The 13,368-nt window shown below is 43.2% G+C and overlaps 1 protein-coding gene across 1 annotated transcript in view; it reads left to right on the top strand.

Moving 5' to 3' along the window:
* Positions 1-4,242: 4,242 nt before the first annotated feature.
* The window catches only part of SLC39A8 (solute carrier family 39 member 8), a 70,994-nt gene continuing 61,868 nt past the window's right edge, over positions 4,243-13,368 (top strand). The window contains exon 1 of the mRNA XM_032400902.1: positions 4,243-4,734. Within this exon, the coding sequence (XP_032256793.1) occupies positions 4,516-4,734 (219 nt within the window). The 5' untranslated portion in view covers positions 4,243-4,515. The remainder of the gene's footprint in view (positions 4,735-13,368) is intronic.

Below are 13,368 nucleotides of genomic sequence, written 5' to 3'. Positions count from 1 at the left end.
AGGACAAGGTGTGGAAAAGGGGCTTGGGGCTTCTACCCTTCTCCAGGGGCACCACTCTTCATGAATCTCCATGTGTTCACCAACCTGGAAGCCCTCCAAACTTAGTCCTTTTGGGTTTTTATGGGAGCTTCATGACATAGGTATGATTGATTAAATCATTGGCCATTGGCGATTGAGTCAACCTCCAGGCCATCTCCCCTCTGCAGAAGTCAGGTGAGTGGGACTGAAAGTTACAGCCTTATAATTAATCATATGGTTGATTCTCCTGGCAAGCAGCCCCCAACTTCAGGTGCGGTCCAAAAGTCGCCTCAGACACGTTTGTCGTTCTCATAACTTGGGAAATCCAAGGGTTTTAGGAGCTGTGTGCCAGAAACTGGGATGAAGACCAAATACATATTTCTTTTTATCAATCCCACTATCACACACTTGGTATCGGGCAGCTCTCTGCTCACTGCACACAGTCTGGTACCTCATGCTATTGCTCAGCAGGGTCTCTCTCCTCACCCTTCTCCATCTCTGACTTCCTATGCAGGTCATCATCAAGCACAGACGCCTCTCTCACCCATTCAGGCTCTGACTCTCCACACTCAGCTGCCTCTCTCTCCTTCCACCCATAGATGCCCTCCTATCTTCGCTCCGGCTCTGAGACCCCACACCAAGCCACTGTGGACGCACTCTCCCTCCAGCCTGGGCTCTGACAAACTATACTGGGAAGGATGCTCCCCTCATCATACCTGGGTGCTGACATTCTGTGCTGGGCTGCGTGCACACACTCCTGTTGTCCAGAAATAAATGCATCTTCTGATTTTCCATGTTCCCTCTACCATCTGGACACCTTTGCCACCCTGCGTGGGCTATGACTGCCCACACTAAATTTCCCTCCTCCTTGGATACGCTTCTTCTCTCGTTCAGGTTCCAAACGCACCCCTCTTTGGGTCACTGTGACTGCCCTCCACACAGATACTATTTATCATGCTATGCTCCACCTCATGGCTTTAAGACTGGAGGAAGGAGAAGAGAAGGGAAGGGGAAGAAGGGAAAGGGATGTCTCTTCGATTTGCTTGTTAGTCCTTTCACAGGGAAATGAATGCATGAGAAAGTTTAAAAGAAAATTTGAAGCTATTAGAAAAAGTAAGGCTTGACTTTAAATGTCCTTTCCATTGGAGAATTGTTATTTTTTTTAGAGAAGAAGGGAGGGGCCGAAGAAGAGAGAGAATCATTTTTTTCCTTAAAAGATTTATTTATTTATTTATCTGAAAGAGAGAGAGTGAGAGAGAGAGAGAGCATGAATGGGGGGCAGAGGGAGTGGGGGGCAGAGGGAGAGGGATAAGCAGACTCCCCATTGAGCAGGGAGCCCAGTGCAAGGACAAAGAGGGAGGGGCTCAGTCTCAGGACCCTGGGATCCTGACCTGAGCCCAAATCAAGAGTCGGAGGCTTAACTGACTGAGCTACCCAGGGGCCTCTGGAGAACTGAACTTTTATTTCTCTTCTAGGAGTTTCATGTTTTGTTCTCAAAGATGACTCCTAAATTAGACATTTATTTTTTTATTATTTTTTTAAGATTTTATTTATTTATTTATTAGAGAGAGAGAGAGAAACAGCATGAGAGGGGTGAGGGTCAGAGGGAGAAGCAGGCTCCCCGCTGAGCCGGGAGCCCGATGTGGGACTCGATCCCAGGACTCTGGGATCATGACCTGAGCCGAAGGCAGTTGCTTAACCAACTGAGCCACGAAGGCGCCCTAAATTAGACATTTAGAAATAAGGCTGGAGTAGATACTTGTTCTTCTATCCCAGTTTTCCTGTTTCATAGATGAGGGAATTGAACCTGTCACCAAGTTTCCCAGGTGACATTGTCAGAAAGAGAAAGCATCTTTCAATATCCTGGCTGGTGTTCCTGGCATGCTCCGTTAAATATTACCATTTAAAATGACTTAAACTTTAAGGCAAATTTCTGAGAGAAATTATAGTTATTAACATTACACTTTATATTTTAAACTGGAAGTCCTTTTTTTTCAGTAATGATATTGCTGATAGAATGCCATATTTTGAGCCCTAAAACATTATCTGAGTAGTACTTTGGTGATTATATTTCATTAGAGTGGAAGATCTAGAAATTAGCCTTGCCAATTTGGTAGTTAGTACCTTGTAATTTTCTGAATACTCTCTCTTAATTGCATGCTTAAATCATATTAACTGTATTTGGTAAAGTTGCCAAGCAAGTTGATTATTACTTATTTTACTGTTTATTGTCTTTTGGGGTTGATGGGCAGACAAAATGTATGTATTTAGACACGAATGACTAATACAAAAACTTTATTTAAAAAAATCTGCAATACAAATTTGTATTATTTAAACCCCATTTATATTTGTGGAAAATCCAACATCTTAGCAATGTTGCAGTCAAAGCTGGGCATAAACAACTCCTGGATGTGGATGAACTACGTGAAGCATTCATGAATTTCAAAGAATCACCTTGAGTCACTGAGGTCAAAAGGAAAAATAAACAACAAACTACATTTAAGAATCCAATAAAAATCTCGAAGAGTCCCATCATTTGTATAATTTAAGAGCTTAACTGTGACATGATCTTACTTCTGGCCCTTGGGTGAAATACTTGCCCTCTTTGTACCATTATAAATTCATAAATTATTCCTAACAAATATACATATTTTATAATTGGAAGGGACACACCATCAAGATCATTTTGCTGATCTCCCTCCAAGACAGGAATCCTTCTACCACTTACCTGTGGGTTTGAAACACTCTCAATCATGGAGAAATCACTACCTCCCAAAGCACTTGTGCTTTATATTCTGCAGAAACCTTCTTCTTGGTGACTCTGCCCTGTTACTGGTTAGAATACAGTTAAACATTTTCCATATGATAGCCCTCAGTTATGTCCACCTAGATCCTTATCCCTCTGGAATTTTCTCTCTCTGTCTCTATTTTTCACATTTACATTTAAGTCCCCCTTCCACATCTCCTTGCCTTTTTCTGCACTTAGTGTCTCTTAAATTCGGCTGTTTTAGGAGGCTGTGCACTCTCCGAGTGAAAGGCAAGAACACCACTTTGAATTCTTATTGTACTTAGCCATGGAGCAGTGAATCAAGATTTACTTTATTTCTGGACAATTATATCCACTAGACACAACCTTTGTCCCCAAACACCGCATTCACTTTGCACAAGCTTGTTGATCTCACACCTAAGTCAGCTTTTCTTGAACCCTCATTTGAACAAACAAACACTCATTCTGATCTGCGGATATCCTGTGCGGCGTCAGGAAGGGCCGACTTGGGAAGTGCAGGCTCAGTGAGTCCGCCACCACGCTGGAGATTTGGTTTCCTTTTTTTCCTCGGAGTTTACGAAGTACTACAAAAAAGCCAATTCCTGCTAATCTCTTAGACAATGCATGGGGCTCCAGACTCTATTCCAGGAAGTTGGTTTCAGCAAGGTAACAAAGAGACCACCGAGACCAGAAAGGAGGCTGGGGACACCGACACAGATGTGGCATTCAGGTAACCCCCCGGGGTGAGGGTGGAGAGCCGGGTCGGGGGAGGAATGCGCAACGCCGGCGGCTCTGCGCCCCGGCGTGGACGAGAGCGGGAGTTCAGGCTGGGGGAGTGCGTGTCACCACGTGCCAGAGAGGCGGGGACAGGGCCCGCCTCTTATCTGTAAAGGGGGTAGGGCCCGAGCTCGGAGTTTCCGAGCGGACTTGCCAGATAGTGTTGAGAGAGAGACAGAGAGAGACAGAGAGAGACAGAGAAAGAGAGAGACTGAGACTCACGTGGACACACAGAGACGCAGAAGCAGAAAGAGACAGGCGAGGTGAGAGGTTAGCAGGCTAGTTTGCCAAGCCCAGCAAAGGGATCTGGGAGAGGGAGGTCCCGTTTAGACGCAAAGTCCAGGACTCCGAAAGAGCTATTTCCTGCAGCTCCTTGGGGACTGCCTTGTCTCACCGCGTCTAAGTTTGCTCTGAGGGAATTTAGCAGCAAGACAGGAAGAAGAGGTGGGGTTCTATAGTGAGAGTGGTTTTAGTTCTTCCTAAAGAAATTGTTTGGTTTGGGGCTTTATATCCGGGAGGAGCGTGTGTCACCACACTATGCAAATCCTGGGACATTTGCAAACCCTGCTCCGGGGCAGTTGGCCCCCTGCCCGGCCGGGCGTTCGAGGGCTCGGGCAAGGCAGTGCTCCCGGGGCTGGTCGGCGGGTGGCCCGCTGGCCTTTATCTCTGTCCCCCTTTGTCCTCTTTATCTTAGGCTCTCCAGGAGGCCCGGGGGCCCGCTCTGCTTATCGCTCCCCACCCCCCCGCTGCACCTCCACTTCAATGCCCCGCAGGTCGCGGGCTGCTGCTCTTCCGAAGGCGGCGGAGGACCACGGGCGCCCCAGTCACGGCTGACTCGGACCCGCGCCGACGACGCCTGATCCGCGCGCCCTTGGGCACCGACGCCGGTGCGCGCAGAGCGTCCCGGGGCGCTCCAGCCCGTTTCAGGCCCTCGAGAGGCAGCCCCGGCCAGGATGGCCCCGGGCCGGGCGGTGGCTGGGCTCCTACTGCTGGCGGCCGCGGGCATCGGAGGCACGGCGGAGGGGCCCGGGCTCGCCTTTAGCGAGGATGTGCTGAGCGTGTTCGGCGCGAATCGGAGCCTGTCGGCGGCGCAACTCGCGCGCCTGCTGGAGCAGCTGGGAGCCGCCCCCGAGGAGGGTGTCGCCGAGCCCGGGCAGCTGCACTTCAATCAGGTACGGCCGGGCCCTCGCGGCCCTTCCAGCCTCTCGGGGTCCGTGGACTTTCATTTGTATAAGAACGCTATTTATTTGGGAAAAGTGAGGGAGGAAGACTATCGGGGCATTTTTCAAGTGTGAGGCGGTAACTGATCGGTGGCCCTTGATTCGCACCACCCTGGGCTTTCTTTTACCAGGGTTTTATAAAGGGCTGGTGTTGCTGAGGGAGCCAGATGTTGCAGTTTTACTCCTGATGAGCAGAGAGGGCAGACACCTGTGGTTATAAAATTTTACAGAACAGTTTATGAAGTACTTGAGGGCTGGAAGCACCTTATGAGATGCTTTTTAGATTGGAACGGTGTACTTAAATCTTCCCAGCAAAGATAGTGGCTCACATGCCACCCTCATCAACTGTTGCTTGAGGGGTAAGAACTGCTGAAGGTGTCTTTCCTAGGTGGGTTTCATGAGGCTTACAGAGCTGAAGGGTCTATTGTACAGAGATCGGGAAACCAAGGAGGCCTTGACCAAGATCACATACCCAGCTGATGCCCAGACTGGGTTTAGAGTCTTAGTTTTTAGTCATTTGTCAGGTCAAGTGTTTGATTCTAATTTTCATTCAAAATAAAAATATATTTCTCAGTATGTATACACAGTATTAGCCAGACATTTGGTAATGCCTAGGATTTAAAGACAGCCATGAGCTACCTGGGAGAATTTTAAGATCATACCTGTTAGTAAATTTCAAAAAAAAAAAAAAAAAAAGATGCTATTATAGATTCCTAGTCACCTCCATAATAAATGTTCTGTGACTGAGTATTTCTTAAAACTGTGAGGTAGGCAAAGTGTGCTTTTAGCATCCTCCCCAGAACTCCTCCCCACTTCTAAAAATTCAGTTAACTCAACGCTTTGATTTTTTTTTTTTTTCCTTCTGCTCTTGTTCCAGTGACAACTGATGATGAGCAGCAGTATGCAGTATTTTGCATAGTGTTTGCCACTTCTGGGCAATGTTAGTTTGTGTTAGAAAAAATGTTTGTGTTCTGAGATGTTTGGGAAATACTGCATACTATGTATTCTCCACTCAGGAATTTAGCATTTCCCAACGTATCTAATCTTAGATGCCAGATAAGGAAACTTTAATCAGGTAAAATCCTTGCTAATAAAATTACAGATAGGTTGGCATTTTTTTTTTTTTTTATTACAAATAGCTTACCTCAATTAAAACATACAATACTCGGGAAGAAGTAGGGCTTTCTGATGCCGTGGGGGTTTCAGAAAGTGAACTGCCTTTGATCTGGAAGTGTTTTGTGGTCTGCTTATATATGTTCTTTGGTAAATTATGTACCAGACTTTAAACCAAACCTTTGGTTTAAAGTCTGAGAACTTCTATGTTGGGTAACTGAAATGCCCCCATAGTATATAGCTATTTTAGAAAATAAAGCAAACACCTTCCTAAGTACTTTCTGTCTAGTTGCAGTCTCTTTTCAATTAGGGGAAATAGCTGACTAAAGTGTTCTAGGTAGGAGTAGGGGAGGTCATATGCTTGGAAAGAAGTGTGGGGATTTTGCTTGCAGCTGCATATCTGTGGCCCACACATTGTTTTCACTTACATTATCTCCTTATCTTGTCATGTCTGGAGAGGTGTAGATGAATTACAAAGTGGCAAAAGACCCCTGAACCATCTGTTGGCGAAGACACTGGAAAATATGTCCAAATTTTTTTGGAAAATCGGATAATTTTATTAGCAATATGATCCCTAGTTTATGAGTAAGTCGGATGCCTCAAAAGTAAATTATATGTATGTTGACACCTTGTTTCTTATTCTCATTTTGCATATTTAACTGCCTTCATTATGGCGTCTGTGGGCATCAAAAAGAGAGAGGAAGAAGCCTATAATTACTTTGGAAACAAAGGGAAGCTGAGGAAATTTTATCATGTAATCAGGCCTAACAAACATCAACTAAAAAGTGCTAAAGAAAACAATAGTCATCAGTTAAACAGTGACAAATGAAATGCCATTGCAGAGAATCTACTAATTAGCTGGCATTCATATCTGTTATAGCAAGACACCATCCAATTTGGAACAAAATTTAGAGCCATTAATATCTCTATTGTTTTTTTTTAAAGATTTATTTATTTATTTGAGAGAGAGAGAGAGCGAGGGCAGCATACATGAGTGGGAGGGATAGAGGGAGAGAAAGAATCCCAAGCAGAGCCATTGCTGAGTGCCGAGCCTGCCAAGGAGCTTGATCTCTCTATCCTGAGATCAGGATCTGAGCCGAAACCAAGAGTCAGACGCTTAGCCAACTGAGCCACCCAGGCGCCCCTTAATATCTCTATCTTAAAGAATGCAACTTCAGTTTACCCACCTGCCGTAAAGTAGAATAAATAATACATGGGCCTATTGTGAGAAGCCTGACTTTCTGACTTTGAAAAAGGCTGAGAAAATAGAATTTATTTTGATGAGCCAGGGATTTATTGACTCTTCTAAGAGATCTATTTGTAAATGACATTGTTCCTTTGGATGAGGGCTGTGATGTTTCTTAGGTCAGCTTTTCTTAAGTAATAGACTACTGTACCCTGGAAGTTTGTTAGACAATTTTGGAAGGGGGTTTCTAATATTTTTTTTCAGTATTCCTAAGTACTATTAAATTAAGTTGTCGCTTTGGGAGACCAAAGTGACCCGAGTTCAAACAGGAGACAACAGAACAATTGAGTTTATCCTTCTGCTTCTTGTGGTTACTGAGGTTACAAAGAGTGGGTAGAGGAGGTGACCCCAACAATGAGAGGAGGGAACTCTTTGAGCTAATTCAGTCTCTGGGGTCCCAGGACTGGGTGTAAGTCTGATCTATCTCAGGGGGTTCCTACAATAAACAGTGGTGCCCCAACTGAATGAATACCCTGGGTGACTGATTTAGGGGACTTAAGAATGGCCTCAGTGTTACCTTTTGTTTGTTCCGATCGTCTTCTTTCATTCTCCAAATATTCTTTTCTCTTCATTTTCTTTTCAAAAAAACCTTACCTCCTAGTTCTTAGGTGTAGACACTGGTTAAACAGCTTCATAAAAGAGAAGACTCTCATCATCCAAATGATAACACAAAGCTGCAGGAGATTCGTCTATTCAGATAAATCAGCCTACCAGGGAAATTAGTAGGGGTGCTGGAGATGTAGGAGGTTGGCATGTGAGGTGACCTTTGTTTCACCCATCACCCAACCCTATGCTTTTACTTCTAACTCTTTTTTTTTTTTTTTTTTTGATATGTATCTTGCAGCACATCTCCTGCTTTTGTTTTTCCTTTTACATTCCTATACCTTATTACCTGGACCTTGTGTTTAAACCTCTTCCAATTCATATTCAATCTTCCTAACACAACACTTGGAGTATGCCTCTCTCCTTTCAAAACTCAGCCAGGAGCTGGCAGTCTCTTTGCTGGTGAAGTTTAAATCCTGAGACCGGCATTCAAGGCCCCCCATCCCTCAAGGCTGACCCTGAGATGCCAACCTATCTCTCCAGACCTAGCACTCACTAAACTAAACTATTTGCTCTTCTGTGAATTCACCTGAAACTTTTGCACAGACACTTCCTAGCTCATTATCTTCCTTGTACCCTTCCTGTTTCCAACTAGGAAGTGCTTTTCCTTGAATTACCCTATCAAAATCGTACATTTTTGAAAGACGAGTTAAACTCCTCCATAAAACTTTTTTGGGGTATCACAGCCAGCACCGATTCACTGATTTCTCTTTCTTTTGAATTCCTGCAATATTTTTTTATTACGCTACTTACACTTAACTAGTCATGTGTTCAACAAATACTTTGAATGACTACTATACTCTAATTAAAGTGGTCATTTTTAAAGTAGAAATCTGATCATATCACTCCTCTTACTAAAACAATTCAACTCCTTCAAGATAAACTTCAAACTCTTTAATGTGGCTTAAGCCCTTTTATGATCTGGTTCCTGTATATTTCTCAAGCCTTCTTCTTGGCCACTACTATGTCTTAATGGACTGCCCATAGTTCCTGGTTCTCCCTGTGTATCTATCTGCTGATGCTTCAGCTATCAGTTTAGATGTTATTTCTTCTGAGAAGCCTTTCTTGATCTGCCCAAGGGTTTAGTAGGAGCCCCTTCTTTTTTTCTTTTTTTAAAGATTTAATTATTTATTTGACAGAGAGAGACACAGTGAGAGAGGGAACACAAGCAGGGGGAGTGGAAGAGGGGGAAGCTGGCTTCCCGCTGAGCAGGGAGCCCGATGCGGGGCTCCATCCCAGGACCCTGGGATCATGACCTGAGCCAAAGGCAGATAGATGTTTAACGACTGAGCCACCAGGCGTCCCTAGTAGGAGCCCCTTCTATGTGATCTTATGTTAATTGGTGCCTATGCGATAGTAGTATATTATATATTGCAATTATATCATAATATTATACAATGTAAATAATTTCATGCATTACAATTTTCTGTTTATATGGCTCTCCCCACCCAGCCCCCACAACCGACATATACACATATGATTTTAAACACATTGAAGGGAATGACCTGACTCATCTCTAGGGGCTAGTATAGTGCCTGGTACATAACACATATTTTATGCATGTTTTGAATGAATGAGTGAAGATTGTTTAATATGAGTAATATAGTTTGGGTTCTCACATGGCATTACAGTTTATTGAGGGAGGTATGACATATGTACACATAACTATAATAATGCACAATAACATGATATGTCTAATTAAAGAATTGCAAATGAAAGTGGAATAGGGATCCGCCTTGTGTTTTCAGAAAATTCATCTGCATGAGAGTGTGGAATGTGTTGGGCTGGGTCTAGATGGAACGAAGGAGGAGACTGCAGTGGTTTGCCGATGTAATGATTGCTTGAGCCTGGAGACAGTCAGGAGATAGCATAAAGGCTCTGCTTCTTGTAGAAGAGCAGGCAAAAAAGCTCCCCTCCCCCAATAAATATCTTCTACTTCTATCTTTTGCTTATAGTGTCATTTGACTCTTGTTAAATCTTTTCCTTCATTGCTTCCAGCCTAATGATGCCAGAGGGAGAGGCAGTGAGGTAACTCTTGGCTTTTTACTTCACCGGATGGCCAGGTTAGCAGTGTGTAGCCAACAGAAGGGGTGTGTGTGTGTGCGTGTGTGTTCATTACATATGTGTTGTGTGCATAGTTTGTTGTTCTCTATTGTACTTTTTCCTGGGGTGGGGGTAGTGGTGGGTTAGATGAGGGAGGCTGTGGGAACCCCTGACGTGGTTGGAGGGGGGTTTTCTTTTGACCTTTATGTTCTGAGAAATGGTGGGGGTAAATCTTCTAGGAATGCCTTCCAGCCTGCTTGTTCAGGTGAGAGATGAAGGGAGAGACAGAAGGGCAGGACAGAGGGCGAGGCTGCATTTAGGTCTCTGGTTGCTTTTCCTTCAAGACAATGTATCTATTCTTAACTATTATATCATTCTCATTTTAGTTGATGGTGTACAGTTAGATCATTGTTTCCAAGAGGTTTTGGGAAAATGAAGGACGCTCATAATTCATTTGACTATGATGTCAGAGCTTAGTTTGCCTCCATGCCAGGTATTGTCGACCTCAGAGAGTCGGGGACCTGGGGCAGCGAAGGAACTGAGAAAAAGAGACGACAGTAGAACGAGGCACAGGGGACCCCGAGCGAGCGGCCCGAGGTGCCGAGGTTTATTTTCCATACTCTTATATACCTTCTACAGCAATATAGATCTATAATGGTTTATAGCAGGGGCATAGTAAGGCACATTCCTCCATGTATACAGGATTAGTCAAGCACGTAAGAATCTTTTTTTTTTTTAAAGATTTTGTTTATTTATTTATTTGACAGAGAGAGAGAAACAGCATGAGAGGGGATAGGGTCAGAGGGAGAAGCAGGCTCCCCGCTGAGCCGGGAGCCCGATGTGGGACTCGATCCCAGGACTCCGGGATCATGACCTGAGCCGAAGGCAGTCGCTTAACCAACTGAGCCACCCAGGCGCCCAAGCACGTAAGAATCTTTAAAACAGAATAAAGGAACAGAGGGGAGTGCCCAGTGTGCTGTTTGCAGCTGGCTTCCTGTCTACAAGACATCTTCTGCTGCGTACTTTAGAACTGACCACACACGTTCCAAGGGCATTTCACTCTGATCCTTTCGGGTTATTTCTAACCCTGCAATCTCGAGTTTTCTCAGAGATCTCGGAGTCTGAGCGAACATGCACCAGTGGTTGTTGCAGCTTTCTGTTTCCCACAAGGTATGACTGGGATCCGTATGGGAAAATGCTCTTTATTCTTTCCATGTCTAACTACCCGGAGAGTCTCATGCACCCATTTGTACATATCATAAATAATTGTATCTCAGAATTTATTGGTCTTTTACTATGTGCCATATCTTTTAACTGATTTATTTGTATTATCACATTTCATCCTCACAACAATCCTATGATAATGGCACCATTATTATCTTCATTTTACACATGAGAAAAATGTGGTACAGAAAGGTTAATTAACTTAACCAGTGTAACACAGTAAGTGGTAGGACCTCAGGCAATCCTAAACACAATGCCATAGTGGATGTTTTAAATTATAGTCTTGAAAACCATACTCTCTCTAGCTTGGGCAACTGTTCCTTCAGATTTTGAACTATGAATAGAAGTTACTCATCATTGATCACAATCAGCTTATCCATTGCTTGGTCACAAGAAGGGACCTGTGCCAAGACTATAGAAACCACAGTGGTGATAATGGGTCCTTTTCCTCAGAGAGCTTCGAATCGAAATAAGAAATAAGATGGAGACTTGTGAAAGGCGTGCAAGGCAAAACTGTGTAGTTAAGTAATCCCTGGGGCAAATATGGTGAGAGATAGCATTAGGCTGGCTGTGACTCACCAACATATGAACACTAGTGATAGCATGAAGGAAGCAATGAGGGAAGAGGCGGTGAGCGGAATTCCTAGCTCTGACCAGGGGCAGGTCTATGCTGTGAGGGAGCTTGAGCTCTCACACACGTGAACAGGAGAGGGCAGAGGTAAAAACGTTCTTCCTTAACGGGGTTAGATCTTATTCCTCACGAGGGATGTTCAGAGTAGAGTAGCTGGGTGGGAGCCTTGCAGGTTTTATGCTTTCCAGGAGTCATGCCATATTCCTGTTTCCCCATGAGACCCATCCTGGGAGATGCTGAGAGGCAGGGACTTCATTTACCCATCATAAAAACCCATTGCTTTTCAACTATGACTGTAGTTTAAGGTTTTTTTTTTCTTTTAAATTTAATGTACATTTGAATCCTCTAAGTTATCCATTTCTTTTGGTGGTAGTAGGGGTTGGGGGAGAAAAATAGGACTATAAATAGGAATGGAAAATGAGGCCTGAAGTTGAGAGGGATTGATATTCCTCAGGGAAAAGAAAAGCAACCCCTTTATGAAGGCAGCTTAATGTGGTTGGTAATAAGAGTCTGCAAGTTACTTGTATTCAGAGTGGCATTTCCTCAAGGGATTGTCCATATTGCTAGGTGTAAACAGTTAATATTAGGATCATTTACCATGCAATTTATTTAAAAAAAAAAAAAAAAAAGAATGTTACTGAACTCTAGACCACCTAAGAAACTGTAGTTTTCAGAGAGTTTTCCCATCCCCAACTCCAGATAGCAGTAGGTTCCTGCTTGTAATTGAAACTAATTAATTTATTCTCAAACTATTCCCAGTTGTCCATTTCAGGAGCCAAATGGGTTCACCAGGTCTTGAGATTTATTTTATAAAGAAATGAAACTATCATTGAGTTACCTTTGTGATGATGGGATTTGGGAGCATAGAAAATCTCCAGAATGGAGCCTTGTTTCAGTTGGTTTCTGTCTCCTTCCAAAGATCCTCTGTTGTTTTTCTTGGCCTGGAGTTTAAGGAGAACAAAAACAAAAATTTGTGAATCTAGATCAAAGGTGTTAACCTGAAAAGTAGTATTATGCTTTCCAAGTCCAAATATTTAATACCTTGACTGTTTTATAACTAACTGAATGGCTAGAGAACAAAAACAGGTGTGCATTGATAAGGCCTCTAAGGCTTTAGTTCCATGAACCTAGCTCAAAAATAATCCAGAGTTGTCATCGATTTATTTGGTGAGCTCCTTAGATCTCTAACTATAGTAGAGAATACAACATAATGGTTAACAATTTGGCCTCTGGAATCAAACAGACCTGGACTGAAATTCTAATTCTGTCACTTATTAGCTGGGGAATCACAGGCAAGCCACTTAACTTCCTTAATCCTTAGTTTTTAAATCTGTGAACTGAAAAAAATGAACCTTACTCATAGGATGGTTGTTTGAACTAAAAAATAAGAACAATAATAACATTTACTGAGCAACCACTATATTTCAGGCACTTATATATTTACTGCATTACATGTAGTAATTCAAATAAGATTTTTCTTCATTGCCTGTATTACTTCAAATAATAAATAACAATAAAACACATATTGCCTGGCTCAAATATATGCTCAATGCATAGTTATTATAATACTGTGTTACTTGATATAGCTATACTGTTCTTAACAAAATTCTCTTTCACTGGAGGCCTGAGTACCCCAGGGTCAGTCAACTTACAGAGGAAAACACTGCTATAAAAGGACAGCAAGGATTAATGAAATGAAAAGTTCAGTGAGAAACACGTCAGTCCA

The sequence above is a fragment of the Phoca vitulina genome, unplaced genomic scaffold (assembly GCF_004348235.1).
Source record: "Phoca vitulina isolate PV1807 unplaced genomic scaffold, GSC_HSeal_1.0 scaffold3, whole genome shotgun sequence".
Taxonomy (NCBI): Eukaryota; Metazoa; Chordata; class Mammalia; order Carnivora; family Phocidae; genus Phoca; species Phoca vitulina.
The sequence above is the reverse complement of the archived record's forward strand: the minus strand, read 5'-3'. Positions and strand labels throughout refer to the sequence as shown.